Raw genomic sequence first — 25487 nt, 5'->3', positions numbered from 1 at the left:
AAAAAACGCAAATCGGAATTTTTTTCACGTCATGCGGTTGGTCATCAACAGAATTACTTCGTTAAAACCACTCTAATTTTACAAATTTGGTCTCTGAAGTTGATATTTTATGGATGAGGTTTCTCATTGAAAACATTTATAAAGTCATTGAATTCCAAGACTGTTGGAATTCCGATAGGTAAAAGTGTTCTCATATATATATATATATATATATATATATATATATATATATATATATATATATATATATATATATATATATATATATATATATATATATATATATCAGCTGACCTGTGTGATATTCTAATGAAGCAGAAGTTACAAAAACATCTACTTGGGTAAAGAAAACACTTTCTATGGCCTTCAATTCGACATTCCGATATATTGTCGATTTATAATCAATTAAGTATAGTTACATATCATATGTCATATGTCGACTCGGTCAATTCCAGTGAACTGGAACCAAAATCTCTTGATGTTAGACTGACTCATAAAAGATTACTCATCAACTAACCTGCTTGACAAAGGAGATGACTTCAGCTTTTCCATTGTCAACAGTAGATAGTGGGTTATTACGCTAATGTCATCTCATTCGTCATATGATTTAGTTGTAAGTCGGCGGTAATCGTCTAAAGTCAGCCGCCAGATAAGTTTGATATATTACACTTTAACGCTAGTTATAAATTCACTGGCCATTATTGCAGAAACATGACTGACCAATTTTTTTTTCTGGTTATAGACAAGGGGGATCTGTACTAAATTTGTCTCACTAAGTCAAATATTTTAGCAAATATCCGCAGCATCTTCTTCACTTGTACACTGTGCTTCAGATATTTAACGACTTTAAAAATTTAAAAATCCCTCTTATTTACATGTTTGTCGAATGCAAGTGAATTAAAAGTGTTTTTTTAGAAAAAAATTCAATCTTTCCGCCAACACTTGAGTATTCCATAATAAGTAATCTTATTAAAGTAATTCATGAATAGTCTTCCTCTATTATTTTTCCTGGTAGAATGCAAATTTTCCCCCTTTTTCGATCTAAAAACTTTAGGAATAAATGACCACATAAACAGTCATAAAATGTATATAACAAAGGAATTTACTTACCTGTATTATGGATAGTGCACTTAACTTAATCCTTCTGATAGAGGTGCTATTTGTACTAAATCTAGGATTATCAACTAACCAAAAAGGAATCTGTTCGAAGACTGTTCTTGGGTGTGTTATTTATATATTTTTGAACATATATATTTCCATTTTAATAGTAGATTTGTTTGGAAAACATGGCAGTAGAAAATTACATGTAAGTGTTCCTTTTTTAAATTATGTTTTCAATTCATATTTATAATCACAGGGAACCAAAATGCTGTGCAAATTATCGAAAGGTTGGAATGAAATGTGAAGGTAAATATTATTAGTTTCTACTTCAACTTGGTATTGGTTAGCCTGAAAATTAAATAGAACACGTTTATGATAACCATATACATGTAAATTTACTATTCAAATATACTTTTTAACTTTAACCAGAACCTTTAAAATGAAATATATTGAAATAACGAACAGTTTATAGGCTCAAAAGCCCATAAAACAATACAAAATAGAAGTAAACAAAGACCTCAAAAACATCGGAGCAAACAAACCAAAACTTTAAGAGATTTCACTGAAAATAAAGTGCAGAGTAAGAGATCTTACAAAATCATCGACGGAAAATAGAGAAATAGCAGTTGGAATAAACTGTCATTTTCCTTCTTCAAATAATCAAATTAATACGTACTTGTTGTTCACACTGTTGTGAGATACATATGAGTTTCCACGATTAATAAATTTTATCAATATATAGATGAATATAGAAAATAAACATTTTAAAAACTATATATCTATTTCAAAGAAATTTACTATAAATCTCCCTCAGACATACATGAAGCCGTAGAACTAGATTTCAACGGCAATTTTAAAAAAATATATTTCATGAGCAGAATCGATCTTTCATATTTCAAGTCAACAAAGCTTTAACTATTCGTCTGAAGGAGACGAAGCGAGATTTAAAGTAAAGTTTACCAACTATACACGTATCCTTTTAGAAAACAACAAGATTTGTTATTAGTTACGGTAATTTCAGGAAGATGTAGATGATATGAGTTGCAGAAGGAGAGCAGATATCTAAATAACAAGAAGAAGATAATAAGTGTATCAAAAACTATATTTCATTCTTGAGTTAAACTTGCTTTGAAAAAAAAAACAAGCTTATGTTGCGATTTTGGAAAATGAACGTACATTTAAGTTGGATATCCCGTTCACATATCCTTATAATTATTAAATGCAGTCCGTAGCTTTAGAAGCCATAACATTTAGTGATTCTCTAATGAGAAACACAACTTTCGGTGGCATAAAAAGTCATTATCTCCTCATAAATTTTAATTGACGAGCTAAAGGACCGTTTCTGTCAAAATTCTTGCGTCGCAAGATTCGCTTATAATGTATACATTTCAATATCCCATGAATTGCCTATGAATTAAACCGTTCACTGATCATGACAAAGATACTTCTGGCTGTGCCCCACAAAGCTTTATTCGGGTGTTGCTAAAACGCGGAACGGAAAACGGAACGGAACGGAAAACGGAATATATTTTATTTAAAATACACAATTTTTATCATAAACGATATATTTTATTCATATTAAATCCCCTATTATTAAGAATAAGCTATCAAGTCATGTTCACTGTCTTGTTCACGAAAATCACTGAAAAAGCAATGAAGTTGAATCGAATTTGAAAGTGTGTATTGGGGTGGGAGATTAAACTTACTTGAAAAGAGTTTGAAAACCGAAAATTAAAAGAAAAAAGACAATTTTTTCGGGGGGGGGGGGGGTGGTATGTGCTAGGTCCAACATCTTTCAGTACTTTTTTTGACACAAACTTACTACTGTTTGGTTTTAATAAAAATTTTATTAGTAAAAAAAAGGTCTGAAGCTAATGTCAAAAGGGGAAGGGCGGACAATTTGCAACTTCTCAGACCTTTCCAAAGAGCGGAAAAATAAACTCCAATGTTTCACCATTCATATCCACCCCCCGCCCCCCTTACACACACTCACATGTACCACATGCAAACTATATAACTTCCTTTAATGTAAAGATGCTTCGATCACATGTATATAGGAAGCAATTCTATTTTGTATAAAATTCAAACAGCAAATGAACTTGACATGTTAGAGGTGTTTAGCCGAGCTTGTAGGAAAGGTCTGCTCTAATCGTAATCTTAGGAATGTTTTTTAATATTTTTGTGTTTTTTAACATTTTCGTTCTCTTTAAACATGACTTGTCTCTATATGAAATCCCCCTCCCCCTTATTCCAGACGTAACCTTTTTTCTATAGAAATGTTTATTGAAAATCTCCACATTTTGTTAATTAAAGTAGTAAGTAACTGTACAAAACGATTGAAAGACATCGGAGTAGGAACTGATTCCCCCTCCCGAATGATATATTAATGGTTTTTTTTTCGTTGGGCAAATTCTTTTCAGATATCAAGTTTACCCCCCCCCCCCCCCCCACACACACACACTCAACCATTCAAATTCAATTCCATGTCACTGCTTTGTGAGCAATTTTCGTGAATGAAAGATATGGAGATAACTAACAGTATTCAATATCAGAAGTCCATAAAAAAAATACAAAATAGGAGCAGAGCAAACATGGACCTTCAAAATATCAGAGGTGGGATCAGGTTCCATGGAGGAGTGAGCATCCCCTGCCGACCGGTTACACCCGCCGTGTGCTCCTTGTCATGATCGGGGAATAATAAAAAAAAAATCCGTCGTTAATTCAGGGTGTAAATAATGGACTTCCAATTAATATGAAAAACGTCAGTCAGCATTTGACTCAATGATAAATTGTATTTGCAGACAAGGTCATTGTATCGACCATAGAACTTACGAAATGATTCTAAGTGATTTAATCTAACATAATATATTCCGTTTTCCGTTCCGTTCCGCTTTCCATCCGTTTTCCGTTCAGCGTTTTAGCAACACCCTTATTCAGCTTGGCAGCTAATTCCATCTCTGATGTGTTTGTAGGTCTGTACTTGCTTTGATAAAAATGTGAACATTTCCAATGGACTTCTGAGCTTCATGTCTCTTCGCTTTCTTGATCTCTCATTTGTCTGCATATTCGATTTATAAACAAGATGAAAACAATGACTATTTTGTGCTTTATGTATCAATATAAAACGAAATTTTGTTCTGTCAGACATATTCTTTACCTGGTTTTCAAATAGTCCTACATTTGATCACTGTCATCTCTTTTTAAAAATACCACATATTATCGACCATAATATACAGATTCCATCATTATAGATAATAATGTAATATATTTTTTAAAGAATGTTGGCCTGGGACATACGGTGAAAATTGCCAACAAGACTGTCCTTATGGTCGCTATGGAAGGTTTTGCATTATGATTTGTCAGTGTGAAGCATGCAACAAAGTAACAGGATGCGCCAAAAATACATGTAAAAAAGAGCTGATATCATAGCGCTTTAATAAAATTTGAAATTTATTAAATAAGTGTACTATTTTTTTAGTTGCATATTTCATATAAACATTGCATTTTAATTATTTAAATAAAACCATTTATGTTTAGCCAGTGATATTGAGGGCTTCCAAGTCTTCTCTACAAGAGATTTTAAAGATAATATGGGATCAGTGTCCGACCCTAGCTCGAAAATGAGTTCATTTCGGCTTACTGGTGTAAAAAAGTTGGAAAGTAATGAAGGCATATCTTCTACATATGTTCATAAGAAAAATATATCAGACGAACCTTTTTGGACAGTCACACGTAGAGGAAGTATAAAAGATCACAGTTATGATATAACTACACGTACTGTGTCAAATATAAAAGAAGATAATATCTCGGGTATGTCTAAGAGATGCTCTTCAAAGGTCTGTTAAGAAAATCTCTAAAACTAGTTAACTGCAGGAAAACCCTAAAATACATTTTACTTTATTAAATATGTAATACCAGTAATTTAGAAATAATGAAAATGATCAATTTTTGCCTGTTACAATACAAAAAGTGAAAATTAAAACAAATACTGATAATAAAAGTGATTCATCACTTCATTATTGTATTTATTTAACAACAATTTTCATTATTTCCTATGTATTTTTTTCTTTCCACCTTCAAGATATTAATTTTTGATACATTTGATAAACAAAATATATTTCACTTATTTCAGAAAACTTAAATAAAGGAAAGATTATAGGTGTACATGTTTTCTTTTTTTGAATTAATTTATTAAATGGCATTTTCACAATGATGATATTAAATTTATTATATCTTTGATAATTTTCCCCAGGTTTATGAGATATATAAAACGTCTCAAACAATCGATCACAATGTTCAAAGGCATATTTAAGCAATTAATTCTTCGTATGTTTTTTAGTCACAAATGCAAATCCGAAAACAGTAAAAGGAAATGGTTTAGAATGGTGGATAATTTTCGTAGCTTTTGGATTCATTTTGCTTGGAATAGCATTTGGATACATCTGCTCGAAGAAATGGTATGCTAACTATAATGTAACTACTTCGTTAAATATTGACATTATCTGTAAACTTTATCTTAACGAGGCCCGATCTAGTTGAAAGTTACGAAAACGGAATGATAAAATTTTTTAATTCTTGGAAATATACTTGTATGTTTTATGCTTAGAAAAATTAGGATGAAATTTTGTTACCTTGCCTTTATTGTAGTGAAATGGGGGCACTGTCAAGATATGGACCATTTTTCGCGTTTTTATACACAATTACATACTAAAACTCCTCAAAAAACAAAGAAATTTACAAATTAAAAAAAAAAACAAGATGAAATTCTTTGTTTTTTCACATATATCATGCAATTTTCATTCCTCTTATAAAAAATGAAAAGAAAATTGGCGGTAGCCTTTATTGCAATGAAAAGAGGGCATGTCAAAACACAAAATTTAGATTTATTCTATCCAATTACGTATTTGATAGGTCACAATGGGTTTACATAACACCAACAAACGATTGCAATACTGTATTAGTTTCTAAAAAATAAATAATTCTTAAATTATTTTCTCGCCATGCTTTATTTTTCTCTTAACACGCGACGTTGTTTTACGTGGAAAATAGGGATAGAAGGTGTGTGTGTGTGTGTGGAGGGGGGGGGGGGGGGGGTAAAGGCGGCAACATTGCGATGTTTACTAATATTATGTAATATATAGAAAAATTAAATATTTCGGGGGTTCAATTTAAATGATTTATAGACTTATTTTATTTTTTAAAACTGAAGATAATCCATGCATATTTAAGTCCGCAATAAAAAGAGTGTGTATTAACACTTAAACATGTTTAAAGAGAAAGACTAAAATCATTTACTTTTAGTTGCAGCGTTTGTTTTTTTAAACTCACAAATTGAAATAAAACAGGATAAAATTAATAAATCTGTACCAAAAAATTGATCCCTCAAAATTATTTAGGTCCCAAAGTTGTTAATTAATCTAAATATTTAAAAAAAAAAATAGAAATGCCAGCTTTCACTGCATATTCTATAGAGCTGCCAGGTAAGAAAGATCAGCGAAACAGTTTAGCGCAATTTGACGTCATTTTAATTGCGACGTTATTATGTTCAAATGTGACGGCAGTCAAGGGTATTGTGAAGTGCCTGAGTCGACGCTGCGTTAAAACGTATGCGCAGATCAAGTAGAGCTGGCCTCGTTAATACATATATTTTTCCAGCAAATTGTATTTCTTATCCATTTATTTAGTTGTAAAATAATCGTAGATTCTTTACGAAATGTCTATATATTTTTTTTTATTCTAAAAATAATTAATAAAAAAATGACTGAGATGTATAGATATGATATTAGTTACATCATGTAGGTTCCTTAGTTTGTCTAACATTGCCAAGGAGACTGAGCTAGCTCGTCTTTTGCACAGGGCAGGCAACATAAAGTCGATAAAATTCAAATCATAAAAGAATGAATACTATAAATGACGAAAACATATTTGCAAAACAGGGGTCATTCAAAAACTTGTAACTATAGTAAAAAACTTTTGTGCATTGTTTTTATTTACAGTACTAAAGTACACCAGCCAGCTGTATACTTTCATTCTGAGATCTCTAATGACAGAAATAATTTGGAACAAGAGGCGTATAGTGTTTTGAGGAAAGATAGAAAGAGAGAGCAGTCTATTAACGAACAAAAATCTAGTACCAGTAGCACACTACAAGATTACTTTGAAATTGATGATTTCATAGAAGAATTTTCGCCCTCCATCGACAGTCACTGAGGATTCCATTTTTCCTTTTCTCTGCAGCTATTTCAGAAGTCAACTTACCGATTTACAATTATAGACCTTCTCTAAAGTACTTTTTATTGTACGAGGGTGATCAAAAATTTCGCGAACTATCTCTATATTTAAAGAGCATGTCACGTGACCGCCTATATCACGTGATCCGCGCATGGGCAGAATGGTTGCAGATGCGCATTAAAATTGGAGAGGACTATTTTGAACTTTTTTTAACACTGAAACCATATATCATTTTTTATTGGAAGTTATTTAATTAGTTCGCGAACTTTTTGATCAACCTTTGTATTTTTCTGAAGTCTAGAAGAAGAAAAAAGATTTTACAAATCATTTGTAATCCGATTTCTGCGTGTGTTTTTATTTAATTCAATGTCACAACTTTAATAAAGACTTGAACTTGACTTACAGTGAAAATTAAATCTTATCATATATGCAACACAAGTACTGGTATTTGAATACAGAACTATGTCACCATACTCTTGATAAAGGTGGTAATATTTCTCTGTATATGCCGAATTTCAATTCTAAAAGAGTAGAAACTATGAAATTAATTGCCTTCTTTGTATTGATGCCAGGTTTGGTACGAAACAGCTCTCTGAGATACATGAAAAAAGGAACCAATTTTGGAAACTGTTTCAGGTGAAAAATAACGTACTAGGTTTCTTTAAAAGTCTTCAATTTATTGCCTCGACTCAGAAAAAAAAATCAATCAGTTACATTTTTAAATAAAGTATCGAGACCAGGTGAGGTCACCGTATACTGTTTTCTATAGGTAATATACTGATAATAACTTTATTTACTTAAACATTTCATTGATTTTTTTTCTGTTAAATTCTAGGCTAAGATAACAACCAGTAATTGATATCGAAAAATCCAAAACAAAAAAAATATCTCAAGAGGTCATAAAACAACTATACCTGAAAATTCCAGTAATGGGATCAGGTGCCTTTGAGGATTAAGCATTTCCTGTTGACCGGTCACACCCGCCATTAACCCTTTGAATTGATGTGGTATTTATTTTATATTGTGTATAACGCGGAAAATCTTATCTTTTCCAAGGACTTCCTGAACAATATATAACAGAAAAATAAACTAAAATACCCTTCTTGCGGTAAACATCTTCATATCATACATGAAGATACATGCGGGTTGGAATATAAAAAATCAAAACACAAAATGTATTCCGGATTACAGTTAATATGTGTGCTGTACATTCTGATTAAATCATCGAACACCCAACTTTTGAATTACACTGGAGTGTGTAACTTGTAAGTAAATCACTTCATTAATATTAGTGATGCGCATTGGGAGTATGATGTGAAAACAACAAGATTTTCTTTTTGTTCTTTATGTATACTAGAGAACCATTAACATGCTGCAGTAATTTCAGGAGGAAGGGACAAGAGTGTGAAGGTAAAGGGCGTTTGAAATCATAATGAAATTTTGAAGATTTAAAGCAAAACAAGTTTTCATACTTTCTGTTTTTGACAGAAACTATTACAAGTAAGTTATCAGTCTAGATTTACTTCACATTTTGACTTTATTATTTGGAAGACTGAATTCTCATTTACTTATTATAATTTTGACATTTCCATTTATATTCGCATGGAAGTATGTTTCTTTGGAACGTTTGGTAAAAACTGTGAAAACACATGTCCTGATGGGTTTTATGGAAGACTTTGCCTCGAAAAGTGCAAGTGCTTATCATGCGATAAAGTCACAGGAGCTTGCCAGACAACTTACTCAGGTAAATTAGTCAAAGGGAGCACAGTAACCTGTGCAACGAGATCTCGAAGACAAACGTTTATAAACTTAATATTCAAATTCAATAAAAAACTTTTGTGTGTACACTTATTTTGATGAGATTCCCTGGAGCTGAGCATGTGGGCAAGGAATTCACTTGCTTTACAATGTCATGAACAGCAGCTTTCAATGCGTATAATATTGCAAATAGGTTTATACATTGGGAGAGATCGTCGCTTGATTGTTCCAGCATATTTTGCTTTTTGGAGTTTACTATCTTCAATACATGGTCAACCTCATTTTTTGACATGATTGATTTTTTTTTTACACCTTCCCTACAAATGGACATTAGCTGTGCATTACTTGTCTTTCTGAACCTATTTTGGTATTAAGAACAAGTTCTTTGGATACAAATTATTTATCCGTAGCCAGTTTAAACATTTCCTAGGTGTATACAAGTTTTTCTATGGGCACAACTTTATAGAATATTGGAAAAGGAAACCCCTCCCCCTATTTGACATCATTTTAAGGTCTTATTTAATTAATTTAATCAATATTTTATCATGTTAAATATATAATTGGATTGGACATCAGGCATGCCCTATATAGGTCCGCTCCAAGTTCCTTAATAAGGCCTTATTTATTTGGATACTCCATGAAAATTTACGATAAAAAGTCATAGAACTTCCAGAATGAGGTAAATTTTTTCATATTTTATGGAATAATAGTGTCCCAACACATACATGAATGTACCTGAATTACCAGAATTTTTGAATGTTAAATGTTCATATCAAAATAGTTTTTCTCAGTTACGCTCAGATCGAAAAAAAAAGTCGTGTACGAGGTTGCATCGCCTTGACATACCACTGCTTACAAAACATTACCAATATATTAGAAAATAAAAATAATTGATTTGTGGTTTATTCTATAGAATTCTACAGATGGAAATTTGGTGCTAACTAGATATTTTGAAATTCATTGATGTACCTTAAGCGATTTTTATTTTATGGCGCTAGTCCACGAACTCTTTGATACCCCATCGCAGTTTCCGAGATATGCCCTCCAGTTTTTAGGCCTATATAATACTATATGAATAATCATCAGGTTCGGAGACATCAAAGACCCCTACTCCGGGGTCTTCGGTTTGAGGGCATGGTACTAGTGGTGAATAACCACTTTTATATATAAAAAATATGATGATGGCACCAACTTTTGTTTCTGCGATATAGCTCTCCAGTTAATAGGCGTATTATATAATACTATATGAATAGACATCGGGCTTAGGGACATCGAAGTCAACATCCGCGTGCTCTGTAATTTTAAGGGTATGTATTGGGTCTAGTTATCTCTTTTATGAAAAAGGGGATGGTACCATCTTAGTTTTCGAGATATAGCCCTCCAGTTTTAGATCTTCTTTATAATACTATATAAATAAACATCGGGCTTTGGGATTTTAAAGTCCCCTAACCCAGGGTCTGAAATTTTTAGGGTATGGTACTTGTGGTAAGTTACAACTTTTATGAAAATGTGGTGATGTTACCATCTCTAGTTCCGTGATATCACATAATTCGAATAAATAAATAATTTTTGATATCACCATTTTGAATTAAATACGTGATATCCCCTATTCGATTAAGTAATATCACTTTTTCAAAAAAAAGTGTTGATATCACCTTTTTAAATACTTAATATCACCTATTCTAATTCATGATATCACCAATTAAAATCAAGTAGGTGATATCACCGATTCGAATACCTACTTGATTTGAATGGATGATATCACCAAAGGTTATTTAAAAGTTATGCAAATTGAACTTGCTACATTAGTTTTGCAATATTTATTGATACTTTCTAAATTCTCTTACAGGGTTCTCCATCGTTTAAAATTTTACTGTGTTGCAGTGTTTACGCAAAGCACTAAAATTTTGCGGTATTTTCGCGATCAAAATCTCAACTGAATCACTATTCATTATAATTACAAAAGAATACATGCACACACTTTATAAAAAAAATCGCTAATTCGCTACACAAATGGTGTGGTCGTACATATTGATAAAAATAAAAACGCGTGTTCTGAAAAAGCAGAGAAAATTTTGGTCGATATAGTCGAACTACTTACATTTTTGACGTGATTATTTGTCAGTTTTCTTGATGGAATTACCGAATTACAAAAAAGAAGAAACTAAATTCAGAATAGTAAAATACTTTTAAGAGTTCCTTGAACATGTTGAAAATTTTAAGCAATTAATTCACATCAATTAAATGACTTAGGTACGATGTTATGTTTGACTTACAGTGCTAACATAATTCTAGAGCCGCGGCTCTATAGGAAAGACATATGTAAATATATTTTTCTAAAAAAAATAATATAGTCTATTTTTATGCAACACCAATCAACCGTTACATGGAAGTGTGAAAACAAATTATTTATCTTTGTTTTCTTCATGCATAAAGTCCGGCGAGGGTCTAGGAGATAATCGATTATGCAAGGTGAAGTCCTGGGGGTCGTAACATAAAAACTACTTAAGTCTAAGACCATACTTAAGTAAGACATAAATACATTATTTGTCTTAAGTCCGTATCATAAACAATGCTAAGAAATACAAATCTTAGCAAAACTTAGGCGATCAACATAGGTGACTTAAGTGCGTGTTATACAGAATCTGAACACATTCTACGTAAAACTGCTAAAATTTAACGATGAATAGTGTTAGTATTTCATTTGTTATTAATTGACAAGATACTTTAATACCTCTTCAAGTCAATAATTAGCAATTATGTCTTGTGTACATGTATAGAGCAATTTAAACATGTATATTAAACAAAATAATACTATAGGATATACATATGTGTACATTAATTATGATTGAAAATTAATGACAGCTTAACTCGGCCGGTAATCACAGAGAAACTGAGAGTGGTATTCAGAGGTCTATGAATAAAGACACAATTAAACACTATTCACAATAGATATTAGAAGTTAAGTTCGAATTATTACAGGAATGGCATCGGCATATATATATTTCTACAAAGTGGGAGGAAAAAAAAGAACTTTTAAGACAAGAGAAAATCTACATGATTATGACGATCAATATTTGATAGAGTGGTATCGTTTAAACAGAAATCTAATTTAAACTGTGTGTGAATTGGTAAAAGGTGATTTGGAAAGACCAACAAAGAGAAATGAAGCGATAAGTGTTTCACCACAAGTATTAGACATTTCCAGAGTTCGCGGTCTCGAGCTCGTACTCGTACACGGATAAAGGTATCCTTACGGGGTGCGTGTCAAAAGACAATTTTCATGTTGAATAGATAATCTCATTAACGGTCATAAGTAAGCATATACTACCCCTCTCTAATTTAAGGAGGGTAAGAAATTTAAAAATGTTTAGAATATTTCCACTATAAACTACAATTTGACAAACGATACGTCTCAGACTTTTCAACCTTTCATACGACCCCTCTTTGTTATAAGCAGGCAAAGTCCGAGTCCGAGTTCGAACACGCTATACTGGAAATGTCTATTAACTGCCTTGAGATTTTATGCTACAGGTAGTTTTTTCAGCTTTTTGGGAGATTCCCAGGGGATGTCAAGAATGATCGTTTCTCGTATAGTTGATGATGTGTCTTGTAGCATAAGTAAATATGCTAGTGATTTTTTTTATCAAGTTTCCTTCCGATAATACAGAGAAAATCCATGTCATGCAAAAATACTTAATTCAAATGTCTAAATTTCCCAATGTTCTGGGTTGCATTAATGGTACACATGTTGCTATAAGATCACCTAGTATATTAAACGAAGAATTAAGAATTTCTTTATGATTCTGAAACTTTTCTATCAAAGTTTCGATTTCCAAACTGGAAAAATTTGGTTTTCGAGCCATTACCTTCCGTGAACGAGAAGCAAATCCCAGTGAATAAGAACGTGACGGAATTTTTAAAGACTAAAAGTCCCTTAGGACAATTGTGACAATAGATAGACGTGATTAAAGAATTGAAGAATATTCAGTTTGTAAGTAAATATCACACTTACATGTAATAGCCAACGCTACATTATGAACTTTCACACTGTGTAATATTTTAATTCAGTATAAGTATGACTTAGCTAAGATCTTGCTTAGTTCGCTTTATGTTACGGTATAAGATATACTTAAGTACTACTGATGTAGGTCCTAAAAATGTGCTTAACGCGCACTTAAGACCGTACTTAAGTCAAAAACTTAGCATGCTTTATGTTACGACCCCCTGGAGAGAGAGAGAGAGAGAGAGGGGAGTTGTTGATAAATGAAAAAAAAGATCTCCTGAAAGAATTTCAACTCTTGATGAAATTGTAAATAATTATAACTTCTGCAGTGTTTGCTTGCTGACATGGACTGAGACATCGAGGAGGGGGGATTCAAAATGTTATTTTTTAAAGTTTTAATTTCAAGTAGACAGACGTTCGGTTACCTTGTCATGTCTACGAGAATAACAAAGTAAGTGAACATTTGTCAGAACAAAAGAACAATAAACGGTAACTGAAAACATCGCAGCTTCGGGGGATAAACAATAGTCATACATTTACAATGAACCACAAATCACCATCCACTTTGTGACCGCTCAGTATTTTTTCTTAATCAAATATGCAGTGTATTTTATAACAAAATTATATCTTTAATACAAAATCTAATCTTACATAACTAAAACGATAGGTAAGGACGTTAACTTTTATACATATTTAATTAACCGAATCATTTTGTAGCAATATATCTGAATAAAATGAAAAAAATATAGGGTAATTCATAAGAAATATTTTGGACATAAGTTTGACTTAGCTAAGACCTTCCTAAGTTCGCTTTATGTTACGGTTTAAGACATACTTAAGTAGTACTTAGACTGGTCCTAAGATTGTGCCTAAAACGTACTTATGACCCTACTTAAGTCAAAAACTTAGCAAGCTTTATGTTACGAGCCCCTGCTCTTAGTTATTCATATTTATAGAGAATAAACTGACAAAATTATGTCATCTGATGCACGAGATATTTCAATATGATGAACAGATTATAAGACGATATTGAAAGTAAGCGAGACTTTCTCTCTAGCCTTAGGGGCAGTTGTTATTTCATAAATAATTTGAATGAGTGATATCGCTTATTCGAATTAGTGATATCACCTATTTAAAATAGTTCATGATATCATCTTTTTAGTTGAATGAGTGATATCACCCATTCGATTGAGTGTTATCACCTATTTTGAAAAAAAATTGATATCACCTATTTAAAGAATAGTTCATATCACCTATTAAAAAAAAAGTTGATATCACCTATTTAAAAAATAGCTGATTGCACTTACTTAAAAAAATTGATATCGTCTAATCGAATTTACGTGTTATCACCTATGCAAATTAAATAGGTAATTTCACCTATTTGAATAGCTTATATCACTTATTCGAAATGCTGATATTTCCAATTTAAAGGGTGATATCACTTATTCGAATCGGCCTAATGCCTTTAATTAATTCCAACTTTCATTTACATCGACCCATAAAAATAAGATAATTTCAAGGGCTACTGTCTTGAGGAGGAAGTAAAGACATTCCAAAACAACCCAATTGATCACATACTATACAATATATACATGTATATATTGAATATGAAGGCTTAGAATAAAACTTTGAGAGGAGTTGGAAAGGAATTTATAACAAGGCAGTATGCATTTTTTTTTATTGTTATACTGAAATGAAAATATTCAGAAGATATTCAAATTTATTTTCCATTTTTTAAAAGTATAATATTCAGGATTTTTAAGGGAATAAAATTTATCTATATATCACCCCTCCCTTCAATAAACACCCATGTAGAAAGATCAACAATTATTTTGTTCAGATATATCTGGAAAAAAATCAACATTCCCATTGATCATATAATTTTATACAATGTAAATGTAAATATAAAAGCCAAAAACATGTCATTTCGGTTAAATGACCAAAATGACCCGTGCTTCTTATAAACATGAATATCTTTATTTCTAAAAAAAAAATCACAACCATCGCTTGTCTCTGTACTGCATGTTATATTTTCAGTATTCTGCACCGTTAAAGCCTACTGAAAATGACGTTTTCCTATTATGCTTTTTAATTTTTTCTAAATTTTTTTTCTTTTAGCTAAAAACATACATTCCTTTACTAGAGAACAAACAATAAAAACTATAAAACCTTGGTGGCTAATTCTGGTAGCGGTCGGACTGATTGTTGTCGGAATGTCTCTTGGAGCCTTCATCTTGAAGAAATGGTAAATCTTATATGAAATTAAGTTAATCAATAAAGAAGATGCATATGTTTGTTCTATTGGTGTTTTAAACTTTAAGAATTTTCAAAGCATTAACATATGTATAAATTTATGCTTATTTCATTCAAAAATATTGTTGAACATTATTTCAAATTATTCAGATAAATTTGCTTATTTTTGGGGCTATTTTATTTTTTGTACTGACATTTTGAAATCGAGTGGAAAATGTATTCTTATAAAAGAATCAAATAAATATTAATATATAGATTTAAATTCTTCCTTCAATTTTTTTCCCAAGTATTTACAATTTCATCCATTTCCGAAACAATCGAATTAAAAGAAGGACACGTTAAAAAAATCAGAAAAATTAAAAAGTACTTTCCCTATTTTGTATGAGTTTCCGTTTTATATGACACCTGTTGTGCCTGGTTCTAATGAAATTGCAATTGACAATAATGGTGGTGCAATATGGCAAAAATGTTTATTTTATGTTGACATTAATTTTTCTGCGTTTGACGACTTTTAAAAAAATCCAGTCATTCTAAAATGCACCATTTACAATGTTTTAGTCTTTATATAGAATTGTTTATAAATCGCTTGTTGTTAAAAAATATTTAATTTACATCCTTAAATTAGTTTATGTAAAACATCTGACACGGCAGATCCATGCTAGTAATTAAGTTTCTAAATCCCAAAATTTCTATCCGTGAAATTAAATAGTTTAAAATTATAAAAAATAATTATATTCAGAGTAGAAATGTTAGAAAGCAAAATCCCTTCACAAGTATCGTCATTCCGCGCTAATTGTTGTGTACAGACTTTAGCAAATGGATCACATCCGTGAAACTTAGTACACATATTCTGTAAATAGGGCACTAGCTGACAATAAACTGTGTGTCTGTTTTGCTATCGAACATTTCTACTCTGAATTTTCTGGATGATAGTTTTAATATTTTTCATTTATACACAAGATTGCCACTTTCCCTAAGTATTAAGAATAAAAGTAAAATTTGTGATAGTGTAAGGATGTGTCAATCAAACCCATCCAAAATTTTTTTTTAAAAGTTTTAAAAAATTTAAGATGAAATAAGATTTAAATAAATTTTAGTCTGAAATGCTATTAAAATGTATGTTATATTATACAGAAAAACAAATTAACTTCAAATCTGTGTTATTGCACCTTTTAAAAAGACAAACCAGGGATGTTTTATGAAGCAGCCAATGTTAATTTAAAGTCACAATTTTATTTTCAATCGTAGCATCATATGAACAAAAGATGAAATCATCGATATCTTTTAGACGACAGCGATCTTAAATCTGTTGTTTGAAAAAAGAATGAAATAATAAGAATCTCTGTTTCAATAAATAAACACCATTAAGAAAACATGTTTTGAGGAGCATCAGGATCGATCCATAAGTCTAATGTTCCCGACACAGGCATCACCCCATTAAGAAGTGTGACTTTTTTCATTTTTCTCTCCAGCAGCCCTAATTTTCTTTCTCTGCAACCTATTGGAGTCATTTAGATGATGCCTATAGGTTGTGTACCTCCCTGAACCTGCCGACATTTGAAGGGTTTTGAAATCCAGAAAAACAAACTGCTATTTGCGAATTTGATGATCTAATGATTGATTGATTGTATGTTGTTTTATGAATATTTCATGAATATTTCACTCATATAGGGACTTGACCATGTGATGGTAAAGAGCGTCAAATTCTGACCTTAACTCACCACTTAAGGCTGTTGAGAAGTGAGGGATCTTAATTGTGCTAATGTCTACCGTAACATGGGGCCCCGGTTTTTAAGGTCTCATCCTAAGGATCATCAACTTTCATTTCAAGGTGCCGAGCGCATGCCGAAGGAACAGTTGATACCCATTTTTATCGACTTAGGTCAGTCGCTGCAGAGATTCGAACTTCTGACCTTCCCAACAGGATCTATAATAAAACAAGAGGCCCACGGGCCTTATAGGTCACCCAAGTATCATGTAACAACTTTCGAACAATTGAATTTGGTTCTGCATCGCAGCCCAAAGAAATCACTGACCCTGGGGTCACTTAATTCAAAATTTAGAAAATTTTATCATAAGTTTTATTTCATCAGAAATCGTTGATTAAAACCAAAGAGCAGATTGGAAAGCATTAATTTATTTTCATACTATGTAACCCCCCTCCCTCCGATACCCCTGACCCAGGGGGCATGAAATTAACCATTTTGCTAGTTGCACCTTTCTTCATCATAAATATATATACTTAGATCATTGGCATAATACTCTGGAGCAAAGGAAAAGATTTTCAAGGAATCTAATGTAATTTTACTATAAAGATGTAATCAAAAGAGCCCCCTCCCCTACACCAAATGGCAAACACCCTGACACAGGGGTCATGAAATTCACAAATTTGGTTGAGTGCCCATGGTTGCTCATTATAACTATATACTAAGTTAGTTTATTTAATACCCAGGAGCAGAGAAGAAGATTTTCAAAGAATTGATGCATTTTCACAATATATTCAATAGAGCCCTGCCCTAAAACCAGAACCCCTTACCCTGGAGCCATAAATTTCACAGTTTTAAATGAGGCACTCTTGCTCCTCATAACTATGTACTTAGCTAGTTTATTTAATACCCAGAAGCAGAGAAGAAGATTTTCGAAGAATATTAATGTATTTTCACTATATAATTAATAGAACCCCGCCCTAACACCAGAACCCCTAAACCTGGGGCCATAAAATTCACAATTTTGAAAGAAGTACTCTTGCTCATCATAACTATGTACTTTGTTAGTTTATTTGATACCCAGGAACAGAGAAGAAGAATTTCAAATAATTAAAGTTATTTTCACTATGTAATCAATAGAACCCCGCCCTAACACCAGAACCCCTCACTATGGGGCCATAAAATTCACAAATTTGGAAGAAGCACTCTTGCCCATCATAACTATGTACTTAATTAGTTTATTTAATATCAAGAAGCAAAGAAGATTTTCAAAGAAATAATGCATTTTCTACGATGGCCGATATGAGCCGTCAAATTACATATTATGTACGCAGAATTATTTGACTTTAGTAGTATTACCTGTATCATTTTGTACATGTACACTTTGTCAATGGCAAAACGCATGTAGTTGTAATAGTAATTTGTACATGTACAAATCTTGAGACAACATACACTTTAGACTACTTAACATTCCTTAGATTTATTGGCAAGATTATCTGAAAACTTAGAAGGGACAAAATCAAAACCATGTGTTATCTGATTTTTCTTCTATTTTCTCCTGTTCCTCGCATTTTTGATTGTTAATGTGGCGGATTAAAGGGGGGCGCACCCGGCGTGCCCCCCCCCCCCTCCCCTAAAATTATCAAAGCGTAAATCACAGTTTTGTCTAGAAAATGTAAATATGTCTACTTGGTAGACCTCTTTTTTACCCTACAAAATCTCTAGAATCCAGGAGCTTCAGGGGGCTTCGCCCCCTGGGCCCCCAACAAGGCTTTGCCCTTGACTCACTGGGGGCCTCAAGCCGGCCCACAGACCCCCTCCTATTTTTGGTGCCCCCTCTAACTTCAATTCCTGGATCCGCGCCTAATTAATATTGTTTACCTTATATCAATTGATCACAAAATGCAACAATTTTTTTTTTGGTCTCTGATCTCAAAACTTAAATTTTTTCATCATACAATATTTTGTCAGTGTCTTTTAGTTTCCTCTTGGTTTTGTAAATTCTAACTTTCACAACATAAAAACCTTCATTTGTAGGCCCCCAAAAAACTGGTTAAAGATTCCAGAAACAATGGAGCTGCATCTTTATTGTTTCTTTACCCGCCTGATGAAAATCTGTCGCTTGATCATCTGCGTAAAAAATGTGTTTATTTTTCATTCTATGTTTTGCCCTGTTTCCATATTACTTTTTTCTTCATTATATTTTTTTCATTGGAACGAGTAAAAAAAAGAATTAGGAAATACATAACGTTTTACATAAAGATGCAGCTGATTTACGATGGAAACTGAAAAAAAAAGACTCTCACAAAATATGCCTTCAATGATGGAAAACCCCGACAGATAAGATCACTGACAATGTTTGTAAAATTAAAATTAATCCTGCTGTCTTAGATATAAATAAAAGAATTGGAATACAGCATTAACATGTATTTACCCACCCTCATTCGTAAAAAACCCAGAAACAAAAACACACGTGTTTTTGTTTAGTCTCCGTCCCAACTTACAGAAATCTACGGAATGTTTCCTCGATAGTTCGATCAAGCGACAGATTTTCATCTGGCTGGAAAAATAATAAAGATGCAGCTCCATTGTTTCTGGAATCTCTAACCAGTATTTTGGGACTACGAAGGAGGTTAAGATTTTGTTATCATAAGAGTTAAATAATAAAAAAAACCCCAGAGGAATCTATATAGAAGCAAAATATTCTATGATAAAAAAAATTAAATTTTGAGATCAATGACAAAAAAAAACCCAATATTGCTGCATTTTTTGATCAATTGAAGTAAGGTACGCAGCATCTATTAAACAACTAAGATGTGGGAAATTAACAGGAGGAAATAGAAGAAAAATCAGTTAACACATGGTTTTGATTTTGTCCCTTCTAACTTTACAGATAATCTTGACAATAAATCTAAGGAATGTTAAGTAGTCTAAAGTGTATTTTGTCTCAAGATTTGTACATGTACAAATTACTATTACAACTACATTGCCATTGACAAATTTTACATGTACAAAATGATACAGGTAATACTACTTAAGTCAAATAATTCTGCGTACATAATAGAACTACTCTTACTTGTAATTTGACGGCTCATATCTGCCATCGTACATTTTCACTATGTAATCTATATAGCCCAGCCCAAGCACTAGAACCCCTGACCCTAGGTCCATGAATTTCACAATTTTGGTAGAGGACTTAATGTTTATTACATTCATACCAACAGTTTGAGTGCTTGATGTCCAGGAGTAAAGAAGAAGATTTTTAAAGATTGCAATAATTTTAGTGATTTTGGCCCCACCCATCAAGCCCCCGGGGGGGGGGGCATAAAATTCACAATTTATGTTTCCCTTTATCCATAGATGCTATATACCAAATTTGGTTGAAATTGGTTCAGTGGTTCTAGAGAAGAAGCTAAAAATGTTCAAAAGTTTACGACCGACGTACGACGAACGACGGACAATTACGGACAAAAAGGGATAGCAATAGGTTACCTGAGTTCACCTGATTTTACTCAGGTGACTTTACATAATTTAAGAAATTATGGAATTCTTTCCTGCAGCTTGGGCCTAGTGCTTCTTTTATCCTTGAAATGTCCCTACATTTATAATGGACTGTATTTTCCTCAAATAAATAATGACGTAACTAAAGTCTTTACTACTTCTTTTTTAATGATGAAATTAAAAAACGTATTGTTTGTAAAATACATTTAAACAAAATTAATAAAATACGATTACTGCTCTTGAAGTAACTGCTTCGAAATGAGGAAGAAACTAAATTAATGCATTTGTATATTTCTTTTTCTGTAGTTCTAGAGTGAACCATCCATCTATGTATTTCCACACTTTAAACATTCAAGGACGAAATGCTCTTGAACAGAATACATACGATGTTCTGCAGACAACAACACAAAAGGAGCAGGATCACAACAAAGACCTTCCAAATGTTTGATTCGGCTCAAGATTATTCATCCCTTTGTCAAGAAATTGGTATTGTAACAGAATTACCTTCTCTGAGAACTAATGAACGTGTATCAATGGACAAAAATAAAACACTTTATGTATTCATGTATCTAGAAGTTGCAGCAGTAAAACGTTTTCTTGAGAAATTGTTGAATTGCACTTGAAATCTTTAAAGTGTTTGTTATCTTTAATGACGTTGCTTTCACGAAGGCTCGTTGTTTCTTTCATGACGATTAGTTACATCTTTTCTCTCCAGTATTAACCTGCTTTTAATTGAAATATAACAACTTGATTATTCAAAGATTTAGAAATGCATAGTCCCGTTCAAGTAGGAATCTTTTTCCCTTCATTTACGCGTCCAATTTAGGGCCGGTACACATAGTAAGGCTTGCCTTATAGGTCCGAAACCTTGTAAACGTTTTGCACGAAGGAAAGGCTCTCCTGTCCACACGCAAGACTTACAAGATTTTAAACGCAATTTAGATAAATTCCATTTTTTTTAGCCATAAGCATTGCACATTATTGAACAGAATAATAGATTACCAGCTATAGGACTTTGAAATAATTTTACCGATCATTGCATTCACATTTCTTAATAAAGAAGAAGAGGTTCACAGAAGCATTTGCGGATATTTTCATTATCTTATTCGAATATACTTTGTGTTCCTTTCAATATACCAAGGTGTATGGTTTTATAAAAATAGATTGAACTTTGGGTGAATGGTTTTCATTGGTTAAGAAATAAAATTAATGTCAGCTAAGTCTTTTATTAAGAAAGAGAGCAGTGTTCTATTCCTAAGTAAGACTTCTAAGGCTCGAAAAAACGTGCATTAAGGGTGAACACACGGTAAGGCTACAACGTAAGTTCCATGACTTATAAGGTAAGCTTTACCATGTGTACCGGCCCTTAGAGTTAATTTCCAGTCCTTTATTCTTATTTTTGGTAAACTGATTAGGTTTGGCGTAGTAGACTTTTCTTGCTGTGGTGGGTCATTTCTCTTCGGACTTAGCATAGTGTAGGACGGGTTCTGGATCTGTTAGGTAGGCACCATTTTCTTTTATTGAGGCTCATTACAGAAGAACTCGGTTATAACAAAATCACTGGGACCTGTGAAATTACTTCCCTATATCCGTAATTCCTTTAACCGTATAATGATTTCGTACGTAAAATTTATATAGTAAGGGGTCCAAGAAAAATTCGCTATCTCCGTAAATTCGCAAAATCCGTTTTCGAACTAAACGAGTTTGACTGTAGTAGAGTAGGTCATTAGTACAGGTTTATAGATTAATAAGAACTTCACAAGATGAAACACACCCTTTAAGTCCGGTTTAATGGTGGCTTATAGGTCCTTAATGGTGGTTTAATGGTTGTCTTTAAGTCACCATTAAGTCACCATTAAGCACCTTTAAGTAACATTTACACCACCATTAAGTTACCATTAACCCAACTCAAAGTCCTTAATGGGTGCTTAAATGTAGCTTAATGGTAGCTTAATGGTGGCTTACAGGTCCTTAATGGTAACTTTTAGACCACCGTTAAGTCACCATTAAGCTACCATTAAGCTAGACTTACAGGTGCTTAATGTCCAAACTCCATTAAGCTACCATTAAGCCACCATTAAGTCACATTACGCAGTCGATAATATTGTTTATATGGGTGAAAAATTATTTTTATAGTGATTTGTTATCAAAATTATAAATATCGAGTTCACACATATCTTGATTTGGTAAAAATAATGAAAAAGAACTAAATTCAAAAATTCAAAAAAAAACGCCACAGTCGGGGCGCGATCCCATGACCTAAGGGTTGCAAGGCGAACGCCTTTTTTTTTCTTCTTTTTTTTTCTTTTCTTTTTTTTTCTTTTTTTTTTTTTAAGGCGAACGCCTTAACCATTAGGCTATCGCCGCTCTTGACAATATAAGGAAAATATTAAATATTTAACCTTTATTTTTTTTTCAAAATTTGTTTGGACTTGTAAAGGTATTTACTAGTATTTTGTTGAACATTTCCAAAAGTCTTGAATTGATTTATTAATCAAAATATAAACAATTTTATTTGTGGATCTTTTTGAAAGGCTTATAACACATTAATATTTCTACACTGAGTTCGGCTTTTAGATTGATGTAATGTGATTGAGTTCTTCGCTCTGTTATTCGAAAAATTTTCGAAATGTAAGCATTAAATCATGATTGAAAATAAATTAATTATAGATAGAACACAAAAAACTATCATCAAAGAAAGAGGAAAAAACAGATTCTACTATTATTTTTAATATACTGCGGAATTAACGGTTTCTGTGTCAACAATTTAGTGACAATCCTCGCGTAAGAGTTACCTGGTTAATTACGTTTACAAAAACTTTTTTTTAGAATATCATCTTCAGTTTCAATTCTTTTTGTATCATAATGGGTATCAAAATAATTGACTTTTTACGATGAATAATTTTTAATTTATTATATATATGTTTGCGTTAAATTTAAATTTTGTGAAAATAATTGATCATTAAAATCTGTCAGTGTACGTTGTGTATGTATAGTTTCCTGTTAGTTAACCGGGGACGGGGGGGGACACCTAATTAAGGTCTATTGTCTGACCAGTCGGTTTACTGTACACTGATCATCTGTTAATCTTACCCCGTTTCTCAATGTGTATACATCTGGTCGGATGTCATGTTAAGTCTGATCGGCCGTTCCTCTGAAAATCGATTTTGAAATAACAATCATTGAAGACCGACTAGTTTTGACAGATACTTACCACTGCATTATTAAAAAAAAATAACGAATTAATTAGAATTATTCATGATGTAAAAGACATTAAAAAGTTTTTCATGGTAAAAGTCAATATTTGAAAACTAAACATTTGTATAACAGTAGCCCCCCCCCCCCCAAAAAAAAAGGACAGAGATTTTTTTTCATGAGATTATATAGTTATATTCCTGTGAATTCTGTAGCGGAATGTTTCTTTTAACACATGAAATGAAAATACCATTTTGTTTCTAAAAAGTAATATATATTTTGTGTTCATGAATATAGATAATTTTAAGAACAAATTGATTTTTGGTATTGTAAATTTAAGATACTTCACAAGGACTTGCTCACGGTGTGTAATGATTATTTATTTCTAAAAATCATAATACACTAAAAATAAAAACAACGCATGTAATAATGATTTATTTAAAAAAAATAATATACGGTTCTGATACAGGATGTCTTGTTTTATTATCACTGTAAATGATTTAAAAAAAAATTAGACACCTCGAGCAAGCCCCTGTGGCTATTAGCTAACTTTGTTCCCAGTGATCAAGTTTATGCATGTTGACAAAAAACTCGTAGACAAAAAACTCGTAGAAATTATGATCGAGACAAAATTATGAGTTGGAATAGATTTTGCGTACATGATATTAAAATAACTAAAAGTTAGTTCAAAGATTTTATATAAGATGCGTAAAAGTTTAATGAGGGTTGACCATTAAGTCACCATTAAGCTCAGCTTAATGGTGGCTTAATGGTAGCTTAATGAAGTTTGGACATTAAGCACCTGTAAGTTGCAGCTTAATGGTGGCTTAAAGGAATTAACTTCTTTAAGCCACCATTAAGTCACCATTAAGCTACCATTAAGCGATTGTTTAAAGGTGGTCTTTCGTCTTGTGCTTGCTATAAAATGCAAAGTACTCTTATTGATAAAGAAAGTGTTTGTCATTTAAGGAGTTAATTTGAGAATGAAAGAGATATTTTTCATACCATCATTTTCGTTACACTGGTGTCGTGTAATTTTTTCTAATTGCATTGGTACTGTGTAACGAAATCCGATTACATTGGCGCCGTGAGTGGTACCTAAGTTTGAGGGTAAAACAAATTCCTGTCACATAAAGAAATAACGGGCGTATCAAATAAATCTAAAAAATGATAAAGAAACTTATTACTTAAAAGCAAAAGTAATAGGATGTACAGGAATCACAAAAATAAGATTTTCAATGAAGTTTTACGTTTATAATTTATACATCCATTTAGTTGCTTTTACTCCCTCTGTTTGTCACTTTCATTAAAAGCATTATTATTGAGATCTGTTAGAAACCCACCTCTTGCTTTCACAAACTGACCTCTTTTGATCGAATAATTTTATTCACAAATATAACTTAAAGGTAATTTTGTCAATTATTTACAACTATATCTGATCATTCAGAACTCGAAAACCCTTCTTATTTATGCATTTGAAAATATGTATTATTCTCTTTTTTCAAATTAATTTACGATTACATTGTTTTCAATGATAATTTGTCATAGATCAATAGCAAAAGAAAAATAATTTTTCTCAGCTTAAGGCCACAATTTAAAATATGCCTATAGCCTGCCTAGCACAATAACAGATAATGAAAAGGTGAAATATGGCAAAAATATCCTTGTTTATTTTATCTGCGTATATGTTGGCCTCCTAGATGCCAGAGGCCGAGATGTCGAAGAATGCATTTTCA

The 25487-nt window shown here is 32.1% G+C and overlaps 2 protein-coding genes across 2 annotated transcripts; both read left to right on the top strand.

Annotated features, from left to right (window-relative positions):
- Positions 1 to 1075: 1075 nt before the first annotated feature.
- Positions 1076 to 7436, top strand: LOC134244228 (uncharacterized). Its single transcript, XM_062726489.1, has 6 exons — positions 1076 to 1221; positions 1358 to 1407; positions 4379 to 4507; positions 4639 to 4911; positions 5441 to 5558; positions 7098 to 7436. The coding sequence occupies exons 1-6, from the start codon at positions 1118 to 1120 to the stop codon at positions 7309 to 7311; spliced, it is 888 nt and encodes a 295-aa protein (XP_062582473.1). The 5' UTR covers positions 1076 to 1117; the 3' UTR covers positions 7312 to 7436.
- Positions 7437 to 8645: 1209 nt separating this feature from the next.
- Positions 8646 to 22265, top strand: LOC134244227 (N-acetylglucosamine-1-phosphodiester alpha-N-acetylglucosaminidase-like). The gene is made up of 4 exons (XM_062726488.1): positions 8646 to 8742; positions 8942 to 9076; positions 15215 to 15341; positions 20863 to 22265. Exons 1-4 carry the CDS (start codon positions 8679 to 8681, stop codon positions 21002 to 21004), a joined length of 468 nt encoding a protein of 155 aa, XP_062582472.1. The 5' UTR covers positions 8646 to 8678; the 3' UTR covers positions 21005 to 22265.
- The last annotated feature ends 3222 nt before the right edge of the window (positions 22266 to 25487 follow it).

The sequence above is a fragment of the Saccostrea cucullata genome, unplaced genomic scaffold, assembly GCF_032062105.1.
Source record: "Saccostrea cucullata isolate Sc308-1 unplaced genomic scaffold, CSIRO_AGI_Scuc_v1 ctg2422, whole genome shotgun sequence".
Taxonomy (NCBI): Eukaryota; Metazoa; Mollusca; class Bivalvia; order Ostreida; family Ostreidae; genus Saccostrea; species Saccostrea cuccullata.
This window is presented reverse-complemented; position numbering and strand designations above follow the sequence as displayed.

Excerpts from the sequence above, each read along its gene's own strand:
- LOC134244228 (XM_062726489.1), top strand. The coding sequence starts at position 1,118 with ATGGATAGTGCACTTAACTTAATCCTTCTGATAGAGGTGCTATTTGTA. Across the intron at positions 1,222-1,357 it reads TGTTCGAAGACTGTTCTTGG|GGAACCAAAATGCTGTGCAA; the intron begins GTGTGTTATTTA and ends TTATAATCACAG. Across the intron at positions 1,408-4,378 it reads GGTTGGAATGAAATGTGAAG|AATGTTGGCCTGGGACATAC; the intron begins GTAAATATTATT and ends TATTTTTTAAAG.
- LOC134244227 (XM_062726488.1), top strand. The coding sequence starts at position 8,679 with ATGTATACTAGAGAACCATTAACATGCTGCAGTAATTTCAGGAGGAAG. Across the intron at positions 8,743-8,941 it reads GAAGGGACAAGAGTGTGAAG|TATGTTTCTTTGGAACGTTT; the intron begins GTAAAGGGCGTT and ends TTCGCATGGAAG. Across the intron at positions 9,077-15,214 it reads TTGCCAGACAACTTACTCAG|CTAAAAACATACATTCCTTT; the intron begins GTAAATTAGTCA and ends TTTTTCTTTTAG.